The sequence below is a fragment of the Oenanthe melanoleuca genome, chromosome 25 (assembly GCF_029582105.1).
Source record: "Oenanthe melanoleuca isolate GR-GAL-2019-014 chromosome 25, OMel1.0, whole genome shotgun sequence".
Taxonomy (NCBI): Eukaryota; Metazoa; Chordata; class Aves; order Passeriformes; family Muscicapidae; genus Oenanthe; species Oenanthe melanoleuca.
The window spans coordinates 8,755,690-8,776,717 of NC_079358.1; the positions used below are offsets into that span (position 1 = coordinate 8,755,690).

General features: G+C 48.4%; 2 protein-coding genes and 1 long non-coding RNA gene across 4 annotated transcripts in view; 1 reads left to right on the plus strand and 2 right to left on the minus strand.

The window, feature by feature from the left end:
* Positions 1–583: 583 nt before the first annotated feature.
* On the minus strand, positions 584–15,448 carry PGLS (6-phosphogluconolactonase). The gene is made up of 7 exons (XM_056510525.1): positions 15,144–15,448; positions 13,052–13,159; positions 12,234–12,335; positions 5,727–5,867; positions 1,258–1,435; positions 823–839; positions 584–636 (listed from the first exon to the last, which is right to left on the minus strand). The coding sequence occupies exons 1-7, from the start codon at positions 15,414–15,416 to the stop codon at positions 631–633; spliced, it is 825 nt and encodes a 274-aa protein (XP_056366500.1). The 5' UTR covers positions 15,417–15,448; the 3' UTR covers positions 584–630.
* LOC130263110 (uncharacterized) lies at positions 751–1,135 on the plus strand. Of its 2 annotated transcripts, none has more exons than XR_008842293.1 (4): positions 751–835; positions 930–979; positions 1,013–1,043; positions 1,107–1,135. It is a non-coding gene; the product is annotated as an uncharacterized LOC130263110 (long non-coding RNA). The 2 variants fall into 2 exon arrangements; XR_008842292.1 differs by having other exon boundaries at positions 773–853.
* Positions 15,449–19,252: 3,804 nt separating the features above from the next.
* Positions 19,253–21,028, minus strand: part of AKAP8L (A-kinase anchoring protein 8 like) — a 17,662-nt gene continuing 15,886 nt past the window's right edge. Inside the window, exon 13 of the mRNA XM_056509963.1 lies at positions 19,253–19,410. Coding sequence (XP_056365938.1) covers positions 19,253–19,410 — 158 coding nt within the window. The remainder of the gene's footprint in view (positions 19,411–21,028) is intronic.

Consider the following 21,028-nt stretch of genomic DNA (forward strand, 5'->3'; position numbering starts at 1 on the left):
AGTTCCCAGGGCTGGTTTCCAGGGGGATCTGCAGCTCCCAGAGGAGTTTTCCATGGAATTTGCCAGTTCCCAGGTGAGTTTTCCATGGAACTCTCAGCTCCCAGGGGTGTTTTCCATGGAAGTCTCAGTTCCCAGGGCAGTTTTGCATGGATTCCTCAGTTCCCAGGGGTGTTTTCCATGGAATTCTCAGTTTCCCAGGGATGTTTTCCCTGGAATTCTCAGTTCCCAGGGCAGTTTTCCAGGGGGATCTGCAGCTCCCAGGGGTGTTTTCCATGGAACTCTCAGCTCCCAGGGCTGGTTTCCAGGATCTGCAGTTCCCAGGGGTGTTTTCCATGGAATTCTCAGTTCCCAGGTGAGTTTCTCCAGGAATTTTCAGTTCCCAGGGGGATCTGCAGCTCCCAGGGGTGTTTTCTATGGAATTCTCAGTTCCTAGGGCAGGTTTCCAGGGGCCCCTGCAGCTCCCAGGGGAGTTCTCCATGGAATTCTCAGTTCCCAGGGGTGTTTTCCATGGAACTCTCAGTTTTCCAGGGGCCCCTGCAGCTCCCAGGGGTGTTTTCCATGGAATTCTCAGTTCCCAGGGCTGGTTTCCAGGGGGATCTGCAGCTCCCAGGGGTGTTTTCCATGGAACTCTCAGTTTTCCAGGGATGTTTTCCATGGAATTCTCAGTTTTCCAGATGAGTTTTCCATGGAACTCTCAGCTTCCAGGGGTGTTTTCCATGGAATTCTCAGTTCCCAGGTGAGTTTTCCAGGGGCCCCTGCAGTTCCCAGGGGTGTTTTCCATGGAATTCTCAGTTCCCAGAGGTGTTTTCCATGGAATCCTCAGTTCCCAGGGCAGGTTTCCATGGAATTCTCAGTTCCCAGGGCAGTTTTCCAGGGGGATCTGCAGTTCCCAGGTGAGTTTTCCCTGGAACTCTCAGTTCCCAGGGCAGGTTTCCAGGGGCCCCTGCAGCTCCCAGGGGTGTTTTCCATGGAACTCTCAGTTTTCCAGGGATGTTTTCCATGGAATTCTCAGTTTTCCAGGGGTGTTTTCCATGGAATTCTCAGTTCCCAGGGGCGTTTTCCATGGAACTCTCACCTCCCTGGGGTGTTTTCCATGGAATTCTCAGTTTCCCAGGGGCCCCTGCAGCTCCCAGGGGTGTTTTCCATGGAATTCTCAGTTTCCCAGGGGAGTTGTCCATGGAATTTTCCAGCTCCCAGGGGTGTTTTCCATGGAATTTTCCAGCTCCCAGGGGTGTTTTCCCTGGAATCCTCAGTTTCCCAGGGGCCCCTGCAGCTCCCCGGCCGCCTCCCTGTCCAGCAGCCAGCGCAGGCGGCCGGAGCGCGGCCGGACCAGGGCGGCCGGGGGGGGGCACAGACCCCGACCCTGACCCTGGTCCTGACCCTGACCCTGACCCTGACCCTGCTCCTGGTGCTGCTCCTGCCCCTCCAGGATCCTCTGCAGAGACACACACACAGAAAACAGGGCTGGACACACATCCAGCACCTCACCAAAAAATAAACAAACCCTGGTTTAATACCAAAAATCGGGAATTTAACCCCGAAATCCGGGATTTTAACAACCAAAATCCAGGATTTCACAACAAAAATTGGGGTTTTTAAACTAAAAATGGGGAATTCACAGCAAAAATGGGGAGTTTAAAACCAAAAATGGGGAATTTAACCCCAAAATCCAGGATTTTAACAACAAAAATCGGGAATGTAACAAAAAAAACCCCCTGGTTTAATACCAAAAATCGGGAATTTAACCCCAAAATCCGGGATTTTAACAACAAAAATCGGGAATTTAACCCCAAAATCCGGGATTTAACAACAAAATCGGGAATTTAACAAAAAAATCTGAGATTTTAACAACAAAAATCGGGAATTTAACCCCAAAATCCGGGATTTAATACCAAAAATCGGGAATGTAACAAAAAAAACCCCCCTGGTTTAATACCAAAAATCGGGAATTTAACCCTGAAATCCGGGATTTAATACCAAAAATCGGGAATTTAACAAAAAAAAAATCCTGGTTTAATACCAAAAAACGGGAATTTAACCCCAAAATCCGGGATTTAACAACAAAAATCCAGGATTTAACACCAAAAATTGGGATTTTAAACCAAAATAGGGGATTGCACAACAAAAATGGGGAATTCACAACAAAAATTGGGAGTTTAACACAAAAATCAGGATTTTAACAAAAAAAATCCAGGATTTCACAACAAAAATTGGGGTTTTTAAACTAAAAATGGGGAATTCACAGCAAAAATGGGGAGTTTAAAACCAAAAATGAGGAATTTAACAAAAAAAATCCTGGTTTAATACCAAAAATCGGGAATTTAACCCCAAAATCCGGGATTTTAACAACAAAACTCGGGAATTTAACAAAAAAAAATCCTGGTTTAATACCAAAAATCGGGAATTTAACCCCAAAATCTGGGATTTTAACAACAAAAATCCAGGATTTCACAACAAAAATTGCGGTTTTTAAACTAAAAATGGGGAATTCACAGCAAAAATGGGGAATTTAAAACCAAAAATGAGGAATTTAACAAAAAAAATCCTGGTTTAATACCAAAAATCGGGAATTTAACCCCAAAATCTGGGATTTAACAACAAAAATCGGGAATTTAACAAAAAAAATCCTGGTTTAATACCAAAAATCGGGAATTTAACCCCAAAATCCGGGATTTAACAACAAAAATCGGGAATTTAACCCCAAAATCTGGAATTTAACAACAAAAATCGGGAATTTAAAACCAAAGTCCAGGATTTCACAACAAAAATTGGGAATTTCACCCCAAAATTTCAGGAATGATCCCCAAAACTCAAGAATCATGCCCAAAATCCCAGGATTTCACCCCAAAAATCCTGGGATTTAACCCCAGAAGTCACTCCCAGAACCCCAAGATCCTGGGATCTGACCCCAAAATCCCAGGAATTATCCCCAGATTCCTGGGATTTGACCCCAAAATGCAGGAATCATCCCTGGATTCCCAGGATTTGAGCCCAAAGTCCCAGGTATTGTCCCCAAAATACCAGTATCTGACTCCAAAATCCCAGGAATTATCCCAAAATTCCCACAAATTATCCCCAAAATCCCAGGATTTCCCCCCAAACTCTGGGATTTCTCCCCAAACTCCAGGATTTCCCCCCATATTCCAGGATTCCCCCCAAATCCCAGGATTTTCCCCCCAAAATCCCAGGAATTATCCCCAAAAATCCCAGAATCTGACCCCAAAATCCCAAGATTTCCCCCCAAAATCCCAGGATTTCCCCCCCAAAATCCCAGGATTTCACCAAAAAATCCCAGAATCTGACCCCAAAATCCCAGGATTTCCCCCCAAATCCCAGGATTTCCCCCCAAATCCCAGGATTTCCCCCAAATCCCAAGATTTCCCCCCAAACCCCAGGATTTCCCCCCAAACTCTGGGATTTACCCCTAAAATCCCATTATCTGACCCCAAAATCCCCGGAATTATCCCCCAAAATCCCAGAATCTGACCCCAAAATCCCAGTATTTCCCCCAAAATCCCAGGATTTCCCCCCATATTCCAGGATTCCCCCCAAATCCCAGGATTCCCCCCAAATCCCAGGATTTTCCCCCCAAAATCCCAGGAATTATCCCCAAAAATCCCAGAATCTGACCCCAAAATCCCAAGATTTCCCTCCAAACCCCCAGGATTTCCCCCCAAAATCCCAGGATTTCCCCCCACAAAATCCCAGAATCTGACCCCAAAATCCCAAGATTTCCCTCCAAACCCCCAGCATTTCCTCCCCCCAAATCCCAGCATTTCCCCCCACAAAATCCCAGGATTTCCCCCCAAACCCCAGGATTTCCCCCCAAATCCCAGGATTTCCCCCCAAAATCCCAGGATTTCCCCCAAATCCCAGCATTTCCCCCCAAAATCCCAGGATTTCCCCCCAAAACTCAGGAATTATCCCCAAAATCGCGGGATTTGACCCCCAAAATCCCAGGATTTTTCCCCAAATCCCGGGATTTCCCCCCAAACCCTAGGATTTCCCCCCATATTCCAGGATTCCCCCCAAATCCCAGGATTCCTCCCAAACCCCAGGATTTCCCCCCAAACTCTGAGATTTTCCCCCAAAATCCCATAATCTGACCCCAAAATCCCGGGAATTATCCCCAAAAATCCCAGAATCTGACCCCAAAATCCCAGGATTTCCCCCCAAACCCCAGTATATTCCCCCAAATCCCAGGATTTCCCCCAAATTCCAGGAATTATCCCCAAACTCCAGGATTTCCCCCCAAATCCCAGCATTTCCTCCCCCAAAATCCTGGAATCTGACCCCAAAATCCCAAGATTTCCCTCCTAAGCCCCAGGATTTCCCCCCCAAAATCCCAGGATTTCCCCCCAAAATCCAGGATTTCCCCCCAAATCCCAGCATTTGCCCCCAAATCCCAGGATTTCCCCCCAAAATCCCAGGAATTATCCCCAAACCCCAGGATTTTCCCCCAAATTTCAGGATTTCCCCCCAAAATCCCAGGATTTCCCCCCAAATCCCAGGATTTCCCCCCAAAATCCCAGAATCTGACCCCAAAATCCCAGGATTTCCCCCCAAATCCCAGGATTCCCCCCAAATCCCAGGATTTCCCCCCAAATCCCAGGATTTCCCCCAAATCCCAGGATTTCCCCCCAAATCCCAGGATCTGACCCCCAAATCCCAGGATTTCCCCCCAAACCCCAGGATTTCCTCCAAATCCCAGGATTTCACTGCAAATCCCAGCATTTCCTCCCCCAAAATCCCAGAATCTGACCCCAAAATCCCAGGATTTATCCCCAAATCCCAGGATTCCCCCCAAACTCCAGGATTTCCCCCAAATCCCAGGATTTCCCCCAAAATCCCAGGATTTCCCCCCATATTCCAGGATTCCCCCCAAATCCCAGGATTTTCCCCCAAAAATCCCAGGAATTATCCCCAAAAATCCCAGAATCTGACCCCAAAATCCCAAGATTTCCCCCCAAACCCCCAGGATTACCCCCCAAAATCCCAGGATCTGACCCCAAATGCAGGTTTTAAACCCAAAACTCAGGAATTATCCCCAAAATCCCAGGATTTCCCCCCAAATCCCAGGATTCCCCCAAAATCCCAGTATTTCCCCCCAAACTCTGAGATTTCCCCCCAAAATCCCATTATCTGACCCCAAAATCCCAGGATTTATCCCCAAAAATCCCAGAATCCGACCACAAAATCCCAGGATTTCCCCCCAAATCCCAGGATTTCCCCCCAAAATCCCAGGATTTCCCCCCCAAACTCTGAGATTTCCCCCCAAAATCCCAGAATCTGACCCCAAAATCCCAGTAATTATCCCCCAAATCCCAGGATTTCCCTCCAAACCCCCAGGATTTCCCCCCAAATCCCAGGATTTCCCCCCAAATCCCAGGATTTCCCCCCAAATCCCAGTATTTCCCCCCCAATCCCAGGATTTCCCCCCAAAATCCCAGAATCTGACCCCAAAATTCCAGGATTTCCCCCCAAATCCCAGGATTTCCCCCCAAATCCCAGCATTTCCCCCCACAAAATCCCAGTATTTCCCCCCAAAATCCCAGGATTTATCCCCCAAATCCCAGGATTCCCCCCAACTCCCAGGATTTCCCCCCAAATCCCAGGATTTTTCCCCAAATCCAGAATCTGACCCCAAAATCCCAGGATTTCCCCCCAAATCCCAGGATTTTTCCCCAATTCCAGGACTTTTCCCCCAAATCCAGGATTTTCCCCACCTTGATCACGGGCGCCTTGGCCGCCCCGGCCGCCACCATCAGCACCGAGCGCGACGCGTTGAGCAGCGGCAGCGTCATCGTCACCCGGCGGGGAGGGGGCTTGGGGGAGTCCTGCAGGGCCCCCACCAGCGCCTCCTGCTCCTGGGATCCAGGGAAAAATTATGGGGAAAAATGGGAAAAATTATGGGAAAAATGGGGAAAAGTATCAGGGAAAAATCCAGGGGGAAACGGGAAAAATTACAGGGAAAAATGGAAAAATTTACATGGAAAAATCCAGGCAAAACCAGGAAAAATACAGGGAAAAATGGGGAAAATTACAGGGAAAAATCCAGGAGAAAATGGGAAAAATCCAGGGGAAAATGGGAAAAATTAAAGGAAAAAATCCAGGGGGAAAATTGGGAAAAATTACAGGGAAACTAATGGGGAAAGTGTGGGAAAGGAGGAACCCCTGGGGAGGGTTTGGGGGAGTCCTGCAGGGCCCCCACCAGCGCCTCCTGATCCTGGGAATTCCAGGGAAAATTGTGGGGAAAATGGGGAAATTACAGGGAAAAATCCAGGGAGAAATGGGAAAAATTATGGGGAAAATGGGGAAAATTACACGAAAAAATCCAGGGAGAAATCCAGGGGAAAACGGGAAAAATCCAGGGGAAAATAGAAAAAATTACAGGGAAAAATCCAGGCAAAAACAGGGAAAATACAGGGGAAAATGAGGAAAATTACAGGGAAAAATCCAGGGGAAAATGGGAAAATGTACAGGGAAAATAATGGGGAAAGTGTGGGAAAGGAGGAACCCCTGGGGAGGGTTTGGGGGAGTCCTGCTGGGCCCCCAGCAGCACATCCTGATCCTGGGATCCAGGGAAAATTGTGGGGAAAATGGGAAAATTACAGGGAAAAACATCCAGGGAGAAATCCAGGAAGAAATGGGAAAAATTATGGGAAAAATGGGGAAAATCGCAGGGAAAAATCCAGGGAGAAATCCCGGGGGAAATGGGGAAAATTACAGGGAAAATCCAGGGGAAAATGGGAAAATCCAGGGAAAAATGGAAAAATTTACATGGAAAAATCCAGGGGGAAAATTATAAAAATTACAGGGAAAAATCCAGGGGAAAACCCCGGGGAAAATGGGAAAAATTACAGGGAAAAATCCAGGGGAAAATCCAGGGGAAAATGGGAAAAATTATGGGGAAAATGGGGAAAATCGCAGGGAAAAATCCAGGGAGAAATCCAGGGGAAAACGGGAAAAATCCAGGGGAAAATAGAAAAAATTACAGGGAAAAATCCAGGCAAAAACAGGGAAAATACAGGGGAAAATGAGGAAAATTACAGGGAAAAATCCAGGGGAAAATGGGAAAAATTACAGGGAAAAATCCAGGGGAAAATGGGAAAGTTAACAGAAAAAAATCCAGGGGAAAATGGGAAAAATCACAGGGAAAAATACAAAAATTTACAGGGGGAAATCCAGGGGAAAATGGGAAAATTTATAGGGAAAAATGGGAAAAGTATCATGGAAAAATTATGGGAAAATTCCAGGGGAAAACAGGAAAAATTACAGGGAAAATAATGAGAAAAATCCAGGCAAAACCAGGAAAAATTACAGGGAAAAATGGGGGAAAATTACAGGGAAAAATCCAGGGGAAAATAGAAAAAATTATGGGAAAAATCCAGGGGACAATGGGGAAAATCCCAGGAAAGATAGAAAAATTTGCAGGAGAAAAATGGGGAAAATTAGAGGGAAAAATCCAGGGGAAAATAGAAAAAATTACAGGGAAAAATCCAGGGGAAAATGGGAAAAAATATGGTAATAATGGGAAAAATTTACAGGGAAAAATCCAGGGGAAAATGGGAAAAATTACAGGGAAAATAATGGGAAAAATCCAGGGGAAAACAGGAAAAATCCAGGGGAAAATGGGGGAAAATTCACAGGGAAAAATACAAAAATTTACAGGGGGAAATCCAGGGGAAAATGGGAAAAATTACAGGGAAAAACGGGAAAAGTATCATGGAAAAATTATGGGAAAAATCCAGGCAAAACCAGGAAAAAATACAGGGAAAAATGGGGGAAAATTACAGGGAAAAATCCAGGGGAAAGTAGAAAAAATTACAGGGAAAAATCCAGGGGACAATGGGGAAAATCCCAGGAAAGATAGAAAAATTTGCAGGAGAAAAATGGGGAAAATTAGAGGGAAAAATCCAGGGGAAAATGGAAAAATTTACAGGGAAAAATGATGGAATAATGAGATATTTACAGGGGAAAATAATGGGAAAAATTACAGGGAAAAATGATGGTATAATGGGAATATTTACAGGAAAAAATCCAGGGGAAAATGGGAAAATGTACAAGGAAACTAATGGGGAAAGTGTGGGAAAGGAGGAACCCCTGGGGAGGGTTTGGGGGAGTCCTGCAGGGCCCCCAGCAGCGCCTCCTGATCCTGGCAATTCCAGGGAAAATTGTGGGGAAAATGGGGAAAATCACAGGGAAAAATCCAGGGAGAAATCCAGGGGAAAATGGGAAAAATTATGGGGAAAATGGGGAAAATCGCAGGGAAAAATCCAGGGGAAAATGGGAAAAATCCAGGGAAAAATAGAAAAATTTACATGGAAAAATCCAGGGAAAAATTATAAAAATTACAGGGAAAAATCCAGGGGAAAACCCCGGGGAAAATGGGAAAAATTACAGGGAAAAATCCAGGGGAAAATCCAGGGAAAAATGGGAAAAATTATGGGAAAAATGGGGAAAATTACAGGGAGAAATCCAGGGAGAAATCCAGGGGAAAATGGGGAAAATCCAGGGGAAAATAGAAAAAATTACATGGAAAAATCCAGGGAAAAATAGAAAAATTTACATGGAAAAATCCAGTGGAAAATGGGAAAAATCCAGGAAAAAATGGGAAAAATCCAGGGGAAAATGGGAAAAATTACAGGGGAAAATGACGGAATAATGGGAATATTTACAGGGGAAAATCCAGGGGAAAATAGAAAAAATTACAGGGAAAAATCCAGGGGAAAATGGAAAAAATCACAGGGAAAAACACAAAAATTTACAGGAGGAAATCCAGGGGAAAATGGGAAAATTTATAGGGAAAAACGGGGAAAGTATCATGGAAAAATTATGGGAAAATTCCAGGGGAAAACAGGAAAAATTACAGGGAAAATAATGAGAAAAATCCAGGTGAAAACAGGAAAAATACAGGGAAAAATGGGGGAAAATTACAGGGAAAAATCCAGGGGAAAATAGAAAAAATTACAGGGAAAAATCCAGGGGACAATGGGGAAAATCCCAGGAAAAATAGAAAAATTTGCAGGAAAAAAACGGGGAAAATTAGAGGGAAAAATCCAGGGGAAAATGGGAAAAAATTACAGGGAAAAATCCAGGGGAAAATGGGAAAAATTAAAGGAAAAAATCCAGGGGGAAAATTGGGAAAAATTACAGGGAAACTAATGGGGAAAGTGTGGGAAAGGAGGAACCCCTGGGGAGGGTTTGGGGGAGTCCTGCAGGGCCCCCACCAGCGCCTCCTGCTCCTGGCAATTCCAGGGAAATCGTGGGGAAAATGGGGAAAATTACAGGGAAAAATCCAGGGAGAAATCCAGGGAGAAATGGGAAAAATTATGGGAAAATGGGGAAAATCGCAGGGAAAAATCCAGGGAGAAATCCAGGGGGAAATGGGGAAAATCCAGGGGAAAATACAAAAAATTACAGGGAAAAATCCAGGCAAAAACAGGGAAAATACAGGGGAAAATGAGGAAAATTACAGGGAAAAATCCAGGGGAAAATGGGAAAATTACAGGCAAAAATGATGGGATAATGGGAAAAATCCAGGGGAAAATGGGAAAAATTACAGGAAAAAATCCAGGAGAAAATAGGAAAATCCAGGGAAAAGTAACAGGGAAGTATCAGGAAAAAGCACAGGAAAAGTGGGGGAAATAATGGAAAAAATAATGGGGAAATAATGGAAAAATAACAGGAAAATTTATAAGAAGAAATCCAGGGAAAATTGGGGAAAAACCCAGGGAAAATAATGGGAAAAATAATGGGGAAAGTGTGGGAAAGGAGGAACCCCTGGGGAGGGTTTGGGGGAGTCCTGCAGGGCCCCCAGCAGCACATCCTGATCCTGGGATCCAGGGAAAATTGTGGGGAAAAATGGGAAAAATCACAGGGAAAAATGCAGGGAGAAATCCAGGGAGAAATGGGAAAAATTATGGGAAAAATGGGGAAAATCCAGGGGAAAAATCCAGGGGAAAATGGGAAAATCCAGGGAAAAATTATAAAATTTACATGGAAAAATCCAGGGAAAAATGATAAAATTTACAGGGAAAAATCCAGGAGAAAACCCAGGGGAAAATGGGAAAAATTACAGGGAAAAATCCAGGAGAAAATCCAGGGAGAAATGGGAAAAATTATGGGAAAAATGGGGAAAATTACAGGGAAAAATGGAAAAATTTACATGGAAAAATCCAGGGGAAAATGGGAAAAATTACAGGGGAAAATGACGGAATAATGGGAATATTTACAGGGGAAAATCCAGGGGAAAATAGAAAAAATTACAGGGAAAAATCCAGGGGAAAATGGGAAAGTTAACAGAAAAAAATCCAGGGGAAAATACATTGAAAAATCCAGGGGAAAATGGGAAAAATCACAGGGAAAAATACAAAAATTTACAAGGGGAAATCCAGGGGAAAATGGGAAAATTTATAGGGAAAAATGGGAAAAGTATCATGGAAAAATTATGGGAAAATTCCAGGGGAAAACAGGAAAAATCCAGGTGAATATGGGAAAAGTATCAGGGAAAAATCCAGGGGGAAATCCAGGGGATAATGGGAAAAATCCAGGGAAAAATAGAAAAATTTACAGGGAAAATAGGAAAAATTACAGGGAAAATAATGGGATAATGAGAATATTCACAGGGAAAAATCCGGGGGAAATGGGAAAATTGCAGGGAAAAAATGATGGAATAATGGGATATTTACAGGGAAAAATAATGGAAAAATCCAGGGAATAAATCAAGGGAAAATAGAAAAATTTACAGGAAAAATGGGAAAATTAACAGGAAAAATTCAGGGGAAAATGGGAAAATTAACAGAAAAAAATCCAGGGAATCCAGGGAAAAATCCAGAGGAAAACAGGAATAAATCAGATGAAAATATAAAAATTTAGAGGGAAAAATGGGAAAATTTACAGGGAAAAATCCAGGGAAAAATGGGAATAAACCAGGGGAAAATGGGAAAATGTACAGGAAAAACCAGGGAAAAATCCAGGGAATTTGGAATTTTGGGAATTTTGAAATTTTGGGAATTTGGAATTTGTGATTTTGGGAATTGGGAATTTGTAATTTTGGGATTTTGGGAATTTGGAAATTTGGGAATTTGGTATTTTGGGAATTTGGGAATAGGGAATTTGGAATTTGGGAATTTGGAATTTTGGGAATTTGGAATTTTGGGAATCTGGGATTTTGGGGATTTAGGGATTTTGGGAATTTGGGGATTTGGAAATTGGGATTTTGGGAATTTCGGAATTTGGGATTTTGGAAATTTTGGATTATGGGAATTTGGGATTTTGGGGAATTTGGAAATTTTGGGAATTTGGGATTTTGGGGAATTTGGGAATTTTGGGAATTTGGAAATTTGGAGTTTTGGAATTTTGGGAATTGGGAGTTCTGGGAATTTTGGGAATTTGGGATTGTGGGAATATGGAATTTTGGGATTTTGGGAATCTGGAATTTTGAGGATTTGGGAATTTGGGAATCTGGAATTTTGGGATTTTGGGAATCTGGAATTTTGGGGATTTGGGAATTTGGGAATTTGGGGATTTGGAAACTGGGATTTTGGGAATTTCGGAATTTGGGGATTGGGGAATTTGGGATTTTGGGAATTTTGGATTTTGGGGAATTTGGAAATTTTGGGAATTTGGGATTTTGGGGATTTAGGGATTTTGGGAATTTGGGGATTTGGAAATTGGGATGTTGGGAATTTCAGAATTTGGGGATTGGGGAATTTGGGATTTTGGGATTTTAGGAATTTTGGGAATTGGGAATTTGGGAATTGGGAATTCTGGGAATTTGGGATTTGGGAATTTGTGATTTTGGAAATTTGGGATTTTTGAATTTTGGGAATTTGGGAATTTGGGAATTTTGGGAATTGGGAATTTTGGGAATTTGGAAATTTGGATTTTTGGGATTTTGGGAATTTTGGGGAATTTTGGGAATTGGGAATTGTGGGAATTTTGGGAATTTGGGATTGTGGGAATCTGGAATTTTGGGATTTTGGGAATCTGGAATTTTGGGGATTTGGGAATCTGGGATTTTGGGAATTTGGAATATTAGGGATTTAGTAATCTGGGATTTTGGGAATTGGAATTTTGGGGATTTGGGAATCTGGGATTTTTGGGGATTTAGGGATTTTGGGGATTTGGAAATTGGGATTTTGGGAATTTCGGAATTTGGGGATTGGGGAATTTGGGATTTGGGGATTTTAGGAATTTTGGGAATTTGGGATTTTGGAATTTGGAGTTACCTGGAGCAGGGCGTGTCCCGGGAACAGCGAGCAGGTGTGACCGTCCGGCCCCACCCCCAGCAGCAGCAAATCAAACTGGGGGATCTGCGAGCCTGGGAACGCCTGGGAACCAGAACGGACCAGTACGGACCAGTACGGACCAGTACGGACCAGTACGGACCAGTATAAACCAGTACGGACCAGTACGGACCAGTACGGACCAGTACGGACCAGTACGGACCGGTATAAACCAGTACGGATCAGTACGGACCAGTACAGACCGGTATAAACCAGTATGGACCAGTACGGACCAGTACAGACCGGTATAAACCAGTACGGACCAGTACGGACCAGTACGGACCAGTACGGACCAGTATGGACCAGTAAAATCAGTATAAACCAGTACGGACTAGTACAGACCAGTATAAACCAGTAGAAACTAGTACAGACCAGTACAAACCAGTACGGACCATATGAAACAGTATGGACTAGTACAGACCAGTATACACCAGTACACACCAGTATGGACTGGTTCAGATCCCGTCCCACTCCTTCCCAGTCCCCTCCCAGTCTCTCCCAGTCCCACCAGTCCATCCCAGTCCCTCCCAGTTCCCCCCAAATCCCTCTCCAGTTGCTCCCAACCCCCTCCCAGTCCCTCCCAGTCCATCCCAGTTAATCCCAATCCCCTCCTCGTCCCCCCCAGTCCCTCCCAGTTCCCCCCAAATCCCTCTCCAGTTGCTCCCAGTCCCCTTCCAGTCCCTCCAATTCCCTTTCCAGTCCCTCCCAGTCCCTCCCAGTCCCCCCCAGTCCGTCCCAGTTTGCCCCAGTTTGCCCAGTACCCTGCGCAGCTGCTGCTCGTAGTCCTGGGCGGCCGCAGGCGGGTCCAGGTCAGTGGAGACCGAGAGGAACTGGGGCCCGGGGGGGGGAAACTGGGACAGCAGCTGGGACTGGGAATGGAAACAGGGGGTTACTGGGAGCACTGGGAGAGGAACTGGGGGTTACTGGGAGCACTGGGAGAGGAACTGGGGCCCGGGGGGGGTAACTGGGAGAGCAGCTGGGACTGGGAATGGGAACTGGGGGTTACTGGGAGCACTGGGAGCACTGGGAGAGGAACTGGGGCCCGGGGGGGGGAAACTGGGAGAACAGCTGGGACTGGGAATTGGAGATGGGGTTAACTGGGAGCACTGGGAGAGGAACTGGGGCCCGGGGGGGGGAAACTGGGACAGCAGCTGGGACTGGGAACGGAGATATGGGGTTACTGGGAGCACTGGGAGAGGAACTGGGGCCCAGGGGGGGGAAACTGGGACAGCAGCTGGGACTGGGAATGGGAACTGGGGGTTACTGGGAGCACTGGGAGCACTGGGAGAGGAACTGGGGCCCGGGGGGGGGAAACTGGGAGAACAGCTGGGACTGGGAATTGGAGATGGGGTTAACTGGGAGCACTGGGAGAGGAACTGGGGCCCGGGGGGGGGAAACTGGGACAGCAGCTGGGACTGGGAATGGAGATATGGGGTTAACTGGGAGCACTGGGAATACTGGGAGAGGAACTGGGGCCCGGGGGGGGGAAACTGGGACAGCAGCTGGGACTGGGAATGGAGATATGGGGTTACTGGGAGCACTGGGAATGGGAACAGGGGGTTACTGGGAGCACTGGGAGAGGAACTGGGGCCCAGGGGGGGGAAACTGGGACAGCAACTGGGACTGGGAATGGAGATATGGGGTTAACTGGGAGCACTGGGAATACTGGGAGAGGAACTGGGGCCTAGGGGGGGGAAACTGGGAGAGCAACTGGGACTGGGAATGGGGGAGAGTGTTACTGGGAGGGACTGGGAATGAGGGACAGGGTTACTGGGAGCACTGGGAGAGCAAACTGGGACAGGAACAGGAACTGGGAATGGGGGCACAGTGTTACTGGGAGGAACTGGGAATGGGTGATGGGGTTACTGGGAGGGACTGGAAGAGACTGGGAGGCAACTGGAGGGACTTGGAATGGGGGACCTGGTTACTGGGAGCACTGGGAGGAACTGGGGGAGCAAACTGGGACAGGAACAGGAACTGGGACTGGGAGCACAGCGTTACTGGGAGCACTGGGAATAGAAGACAGGGCTACTGGGAGCACTGGGAATGGAACACAGGGTTACTGGGAGGAACTGGGAGGGACAACTGGGCCAGGGTCAGGGTCTGGGGGGCACTGGGAGCACTGGGAATGGAGAATGGGAACTGGGAGGAACTGGGACGGACTGGGACAGACTGGGAGTTACTGGGACAGACTGGGAGGAACTGGGATGGACTGGGACAGACTGGTACAGACTGGGAGGAACTGGGACGGACTGGGAGTCACTGGTACAGACCGGGAGGAACTGGTACAGACTGGGACGGACTGGTACAGACTGGGAGGCACTGGGACAGACTGGGAGGAACTGGGACCGACTGGGACGGACTGGGAGTCACTGGTACAGACTGGGACAGACTGAGAGTTACTGGTACAGACTGGTACAGACTGGGACAGACTGGGAGTCACTGGTACAGACTGGGAGTTACTGGTACAGACTGGGACGGACTGGGAGTTACTGGTACAGACTGGGACGGACTGGGAGTTACTGGTACAGACTGGTACAGACTGGGAGTTACTGGTACAGACTGGGACGGACTGGGACGGACTGGGACGGACTGGGATGGACCGGGAGTCCCCGGTACAGACTGGGATGGACTGGGAGGAACTGGGACGGACTGGTACAGATTGGGACAGACTGGGAGTCACTGGTACAGACTGGGAGGAACCGGTACAGACTGGGACGGACTGGGAGTCACCAGTACAGACTGGGAGGAACTGGGACAGACTGAGACGGACTGGTACAGACTGGGAGGAACTGGGAGTCCCCGGTCCAGCCCAGCCCGCCCCCCCCCCTCCCCCCCGCCCCTCCCCCTCACCCGGTAGGCGCCGCCGCTGCTCTCGGGGTGCTCGGGCGGCACGAGGCGCTCGTCGCACAGCGCCACGAGCCAGCGCGCGGGGTCGGCCCCGGGCACGGCGCCGAGGGCGGGCGGCAGCTCCCGCGCCAGCAGCGGCACCAGCGACCCCCCCGACAGCCCCAGCGCGAAGCGGCCGCCGCTCGCCACCGCCTCGGCCGCCGCCTCGGCCACCAGCCGCGCCAGCGCCGCGCCCAGCTCGCGCTGCGACGGGAACACCGAGACCGCCGCCATCATGGCGCCGCTGAGGGGGAAGGAGAAGCAGGAAGTGACGTCATCAGCGCGACGCTCCGGGGGAGAAAGGCGGGCCGGCAGCGGAAGTTGCGTCAGAGCGCGACGCGTTGCGCGTTGCTTAGCAACGCGCGGCCTAGTGAAGCCTCGGCCTTGCGTAGCGCCGCTGCCGCTTCACCGCCCTCGGGTTCTTGGGGTGGGAAACGGGGAGTTGGGAATGGGTGAAACCCAGGGAGAACGGCGCCGAAAATTTAGTATGGGGCTGGATTTTATGAAATCCCAAGATTCCTGGGTTTCAGCCCAAAATTCCCTTTTTTTGACCAAAAATTCGCATTTCTAGCCCAAATTCCCTTTTTTTTGACCAAAAATTCCCATTTTTACCCCAAAATTCCCATTTCTTGCCGCAGTGCAGGAGAAGAGGGCAGGACCGGCATGGAGCTGGATCAGGAATGGGATTTGATTTAGGAAACCCCAAAATTCCCATTTTCACCCCAAAATCCCATTTTTTCCCCCCAAACCCCAATTTTTTTCCCCAAAATCCCCGTTTTCACCCCAAAATTTCGATTTTTTTCCCCCAAACCCGCACTCAACACACAGCACAGTCGCTGCTCTTTAATGGCTTCGAGGTCAGGCACAAATAAAAGGAGAAAATCGGATTAAAAACATTAAAAATGGCCCAAATGGATTAATTGCACTCAATAAAAAGTCCGTGCTGCCACAGGAGGGTTAATTAATCACTAATTAATCACTAATTAATCACTAATTAGTCGTTAATTAGCGCCTCAGTTCTCCCTCAGTCCAGAATTTTGTGATTTTCCCTCAGAAAAAGTCACGAATTTCCTGGAAATTCCTGTAAAATTCTGCCGGATTCCTCCTCAATCCTTAAAATTATCGCTGGTTTATAATCAAATCCTGATTTTTTTTATATCAAAATCCCGCGGTTTTCATGGGAATTCTGCTTTTTTATGGGAATTTCTGCTGAGTTCTCAGCGGGATTTTCACATTTTTGTGATCCCAGGGAATTTTTTCATCGGGATTTTCAGATTTTTTTGATCCCAGGCAGGTTTTTCATCAGGATTTTCACGTTTTTGGGATCCCTGAGGGTTTTTGTTTTTTTGTTTTTTTTTGAATCCCAGCAGGATTTTTGGAATCCCAGTGGGAACTCCTGGCAAAATTCCCCACGTACATCTCCCAGTCCGAGGGATTTTCACATTTTCAGGATCCCAGGGAATTTTTTTCATTGGGATTTAAAAATTTTCAGGATCCCAGGCAGGTTTTCCATTGGAATTTTCACATTTTCAGGATCCCAGTGAATTTTTTAATCGGGATTTTCACATTTTCAGGATCCCAGGCAGGTTTTCCATTGGGATTTCCAGGAATTTGTGATCCCAGCAGGATTTTGGGGATCCATCCCAGAACCATTTCCAGGATCAGAACCTGGTTTTGCCAGCACAGATCCTGGTGTGCATCTCTCAGTCCGAGGGATTTTCACATTTTTCAGGATCTCAGGGAATTTTTTCATTGAGATTTTCACATTTTTAGGATCCCAGGCTGGTTTTCCATCGGGATTTTTGGGATCCCAGCAGGATTTTCTGGCAAAATTCCCCACGCACATCTCCCAGTCCGAGGGATTTTCAGATTTTCAGGATCCCAGGGAAGTTTCCCAGTGGGATTTTCAATTTTTTTTGATCCCAGGCAGGTTTTTCATTGGGATTTTTGGGATCCCAGCAGGATTTTGGGAACCCAGTAGGATTTTCTGACACAGACCCTGCTGTACATCTCCCAGTCCGAGGGATTTTCACATTTTCAGGATCCCAGGCAGGTTTTCCATTGGGACTTTCACATTTTCAGGATCCCAGGCAGGTTTTCCATCAGGATTTTCAGGATCCCAGGCAGGTTTTCCATCAGGATTTTGCACATTCCCAGGATCAGAACCTGGTTTTGCCAGCACAGATCCTGCTGTACATCTCCCATTCCAGCAGGATTTTCAGGATCCCAGGCAGGTTTTCCATTGGGATTTTCACATTTTCAGGATCCCAGGCAGGTTTTCCATCAGGATTTTCAGGATCCCAGGCAGGTTTTCCATTGGGACTTTCACATTTTCAGGATCCCAGGCAGGTTTTTCATCAGGATTTTCAGGATCCCAGGCAGGTTTTCAATTGGGATTTTCACATTTTCAGGATCCCAGGCAGGTTTTCCATTGGGATTTTCAGGATCCCAGGCAGGTTTTCCATTGGGATTTTCACATTTTCAGGATCCCAGGCAGGTTTTCCATCAGGATTTTGCACATTCCCAGGATCAGAACCTGGTTTTCCCAGCACAGATCCTGCTGTACATCTCCCATTCCAGCTGGATTTTCAGGATCCCAGGGAGGTTTTTCATCAGGATTTTCAGGATCCCAGGCAGGTTTTCCATTGGGACTTTCACATTTTCAGGATCCCAGGGAGGTTTTTCATCAGGATTTTCAGGATCCCAGGCAGGTTTTCCATTGGGACTTTCACATTTTCAGGATCCCAGGGAGGTTTTTCATCAGGATTTTCAGGATCCCAGGCAGGTTTTTTATCAGGATTTTCAGGATCCCAGGCAGGTTTTCCATTGGGATTTTCACATTTTCAGGATCCCAGGCAGGTTTTCCATCGGGATTTTGCACATTCCCAGGATCAGAACCTGGTTTTGCCGGCACAGATCCTGCTGTACATCTCCCATTCCAGCAGGATTTTCAGGATCCCAGGGAAGTTTTTCATCAGGATTTTCAGGATCCCAGGCAGGTTTTTATCAGGATTTTCAGGATCCCAGGCAGGTTTTCCATCGGGATTTTGCACATTCCCAGGATCAGAACCTGGTTTTCCCGGCACAGATCCTGCTGTACATCTCCCCGTCCAGGGGGATTTTCAGGATCCCAGGCAGGTTTTCCATCAGGATTTTCAGGATCCCAGGCAGGTTTTCCATTGGGATTTTCACATTTTCAGGATCCCAGGCAGGTTTTCCATCAGGATTTTCAGGATCCCAGGCAGGTTTTTCATCAGGATTTTCAGGATCCCAGGCAGGTTTTCCATTGGGACTTTCACATTTTCAGGATCCCAGGCAGGTTTTCCATTGGGATTTTCAGGATCCCAGGCAGGTTTTCCATTGGGATTTTCACATTTTCAGGATCCCAGGCAGGTTTTTATCAGGATTTTCAGGATCCCAGGCAGGTTTTCCATTGGGACTTTCACATTTTCAGGATCCCAGGCAGGCTTTCCATCGGGATTTTGCACATTCCCAGGATCAGAACCTGGCTTTCCCAGCACAGATCCTGCTGTACATCTCCCTGTCCAGGGGGATTTTCAGGATCCCAGGCAGGTTTTCCATCAGGATTTTCAGGATCCCAGGCAGGTTTTCCATTGGGATTTTCACATTTTCAGGATCCCAGGCAGGTTTTCCATCAGGATTTTCAGGATCCCAGGCAGGTTTTCCATTGGGACTTTCACATTTTCAGGATCCCAGGCAGGTTTTCCATTGGGATTTTCAGGATCCCAGGCAGGTTTTCCATTGGGATTTTCACATTTTCAGGATCCCAGGCAGGTTTTTATCAGGATTTTCAGGATCCCAGGCAGGTTTTCCATTGGGACTTTCACATTTTCAGGATCCCAGGCAGGCTTTCCATCGGGATTTTGCACATTCCCAGGATCAGAACCTGGTTTTGCCGGCACAGATCCTGCTGTACATCTCCCTGTCCAGGGGGATTTTCAGGATCCCAGGCAGGTTTTCCATCAGGATTTTCAGGATCCCAGGGAGGTTTTCCATCAGGATTTTCAGGATCCCAGGCAGGTTTTCCATCGGGATTTTGCACATTCCCAGGATCAGAACCGGGTTTTCCCGGCACAGATCCTGCTGTACATCTCCCCGTCCAGGGGCACGTAGCGCCCGCGCTGCGGGTCCAGCACGAAGAGTCGGTCGGGGACCCGCCGGGGGTCCCAGCCCTCCCCCCGCAGCCGCGTCTTCTGCAGCTTGAAGGTGCCTGGGAGGGGGGAAATTGGGGAATTTGGGATGTGGGAATAACCCCCCTTGAGGCCCCGCCCCTCTAGGCCACGCCCATTTAACCCCCACCCCTTTTAGCCCAATCCAGCCCCACCCCTCTAGACCCCACCCATTTAAGCCTCGCCCCTTTAGACCCTGCTTACTCAGGCCCCACCCCTTTCAGCCCCACCCCTCTAGACCCCACCCCTTTTATGCCCCGCCCCTCAAACCCCACAAAATTCAGCCCTGCCCCATTAAGCTCCACCCATTTGGGCCCCACCCATTTAAGCCCCACCCTGTTAATACCATCCAGCCTCACCCATTTAGGCCCCGCCCCCTTGGCCCTGCCCCTTTAAGCCCCACCCTGTCCCACCCCTTCCAGCCCCACCCCTTTAATCCCCGCCCCTCTCAGCCCCACCCCATTAATCCCATCCAGCCCCACCCATTTATGCCCCGCCCCTCGAACCCCAAACAATTCAGCCCCACCCCATAATGCCCCACCCCATTAATCCCACCCAGCCCTGCCCCTTTAAGCCCCACCCAATTATGCCCCGCCCCTCTCAGCCCCACCCCTTCCAGCCCCACCCCTTTAAGCCCCACCCTGTTAATCCCACCCAGCCCCACCCATTTATGCCCCGCCCCTCAAACCCCACACAATTCAGCCCTGCCCCTTTAAGCTCCACCCATTTGGGCCCCACCCATTTAAACCCCACCCCATTAATCCCACCCACCCCTGCCCCTTTAAGTCCCACCCAATTATGCCCCACCCCTCTAGGCCCCCACCCCTTTAAGCCCCACCCATTTAGGCCCCGCTGATATCGACCCCGCCCCTCTCGGCCCCACCCACTTTAAGCCCCACCCATTTAAGCCCCACCCCATTAATCCCACCCAGCCCCACCCATTTAGGCCCCGCCCCTCAAACCCCAAACAATTCAGCCCCACCCCGTTAATCCCACCCAGCCTCACCCATTTAGGCCCCACCCCTTTAAGCCAAACCCATTAATCCCACCCAGCCCTGCCTGTTTAAGCCCCACCCAATTATGCCCTGCCCCTCTCAGCCCCACCCCTTCCAGCCCCACCCCTTTAAGCCCCACCCCATTAATCCCACCCAGCCCCACCCATTTATGCCCCGCCCCTCAAACCCCACACAATCCAGCCCTGCCCCTTTAAGCTCCACCCATTTGGGCCCCACCCATTTAAGCCCCACCCCATTAATCCCACCCAGCCCTGCCCCTTTAAGTCCCACCCAATTATGCCCCACCCCTCTAGGCCCCCACCCCTTTAAGCCCCACCCATTTAGGCTCCGCTGATCTTGACCCCGCCCCTTCCAGCCCCACCTCTTTAAGCCCCACCCCTCTCAGCCCCACCCCATTAATCCCACCCAGCCCCACCCATTTAGGCCCCGCCCCTCAAACCCCACACAATTCAGCCCCACCCCGTTAATCCCACCAGCCCCACCCATTTAGGCCCCACCCCTTTAAGCCAAACCCATTAATCCCACCCAGCCCTGCCCCTTCCAGCCCCACCCCATTATGCCCCACCCCGTTAATCCCACCCAGCCCCACCCCTTCCAGCCCCACCCCGTTAATCCCACCCAGCCCCACCCCTTTAGGCCCCGC

Bases quoted from the DNA above. Each gene is read 5' to 3' on its own strand.
- PGLS (XM_056510525.1), bottom strand. From the start codon at position 15,416: ATGATGGCGGCGGTCTCGGTGTTCCCGTCGCAGCGCGAGCTGGGCGCG. The intron at 13,160-15,143 runs GTGAGGGGGAGG...TTCCATTCCCAG, and splicing joins GCAGCGGCGGCGCCTACCGG to TCCCAGCTGCTGTCCCAGTT. The intron at 5,868-12,233 runs GTAACTCCAAAT...CCTGGATCCCAG, and splicing joins CGGGACACGCCCTGCTCCAG to GAGCAGGAGGCGCTGGTGGG.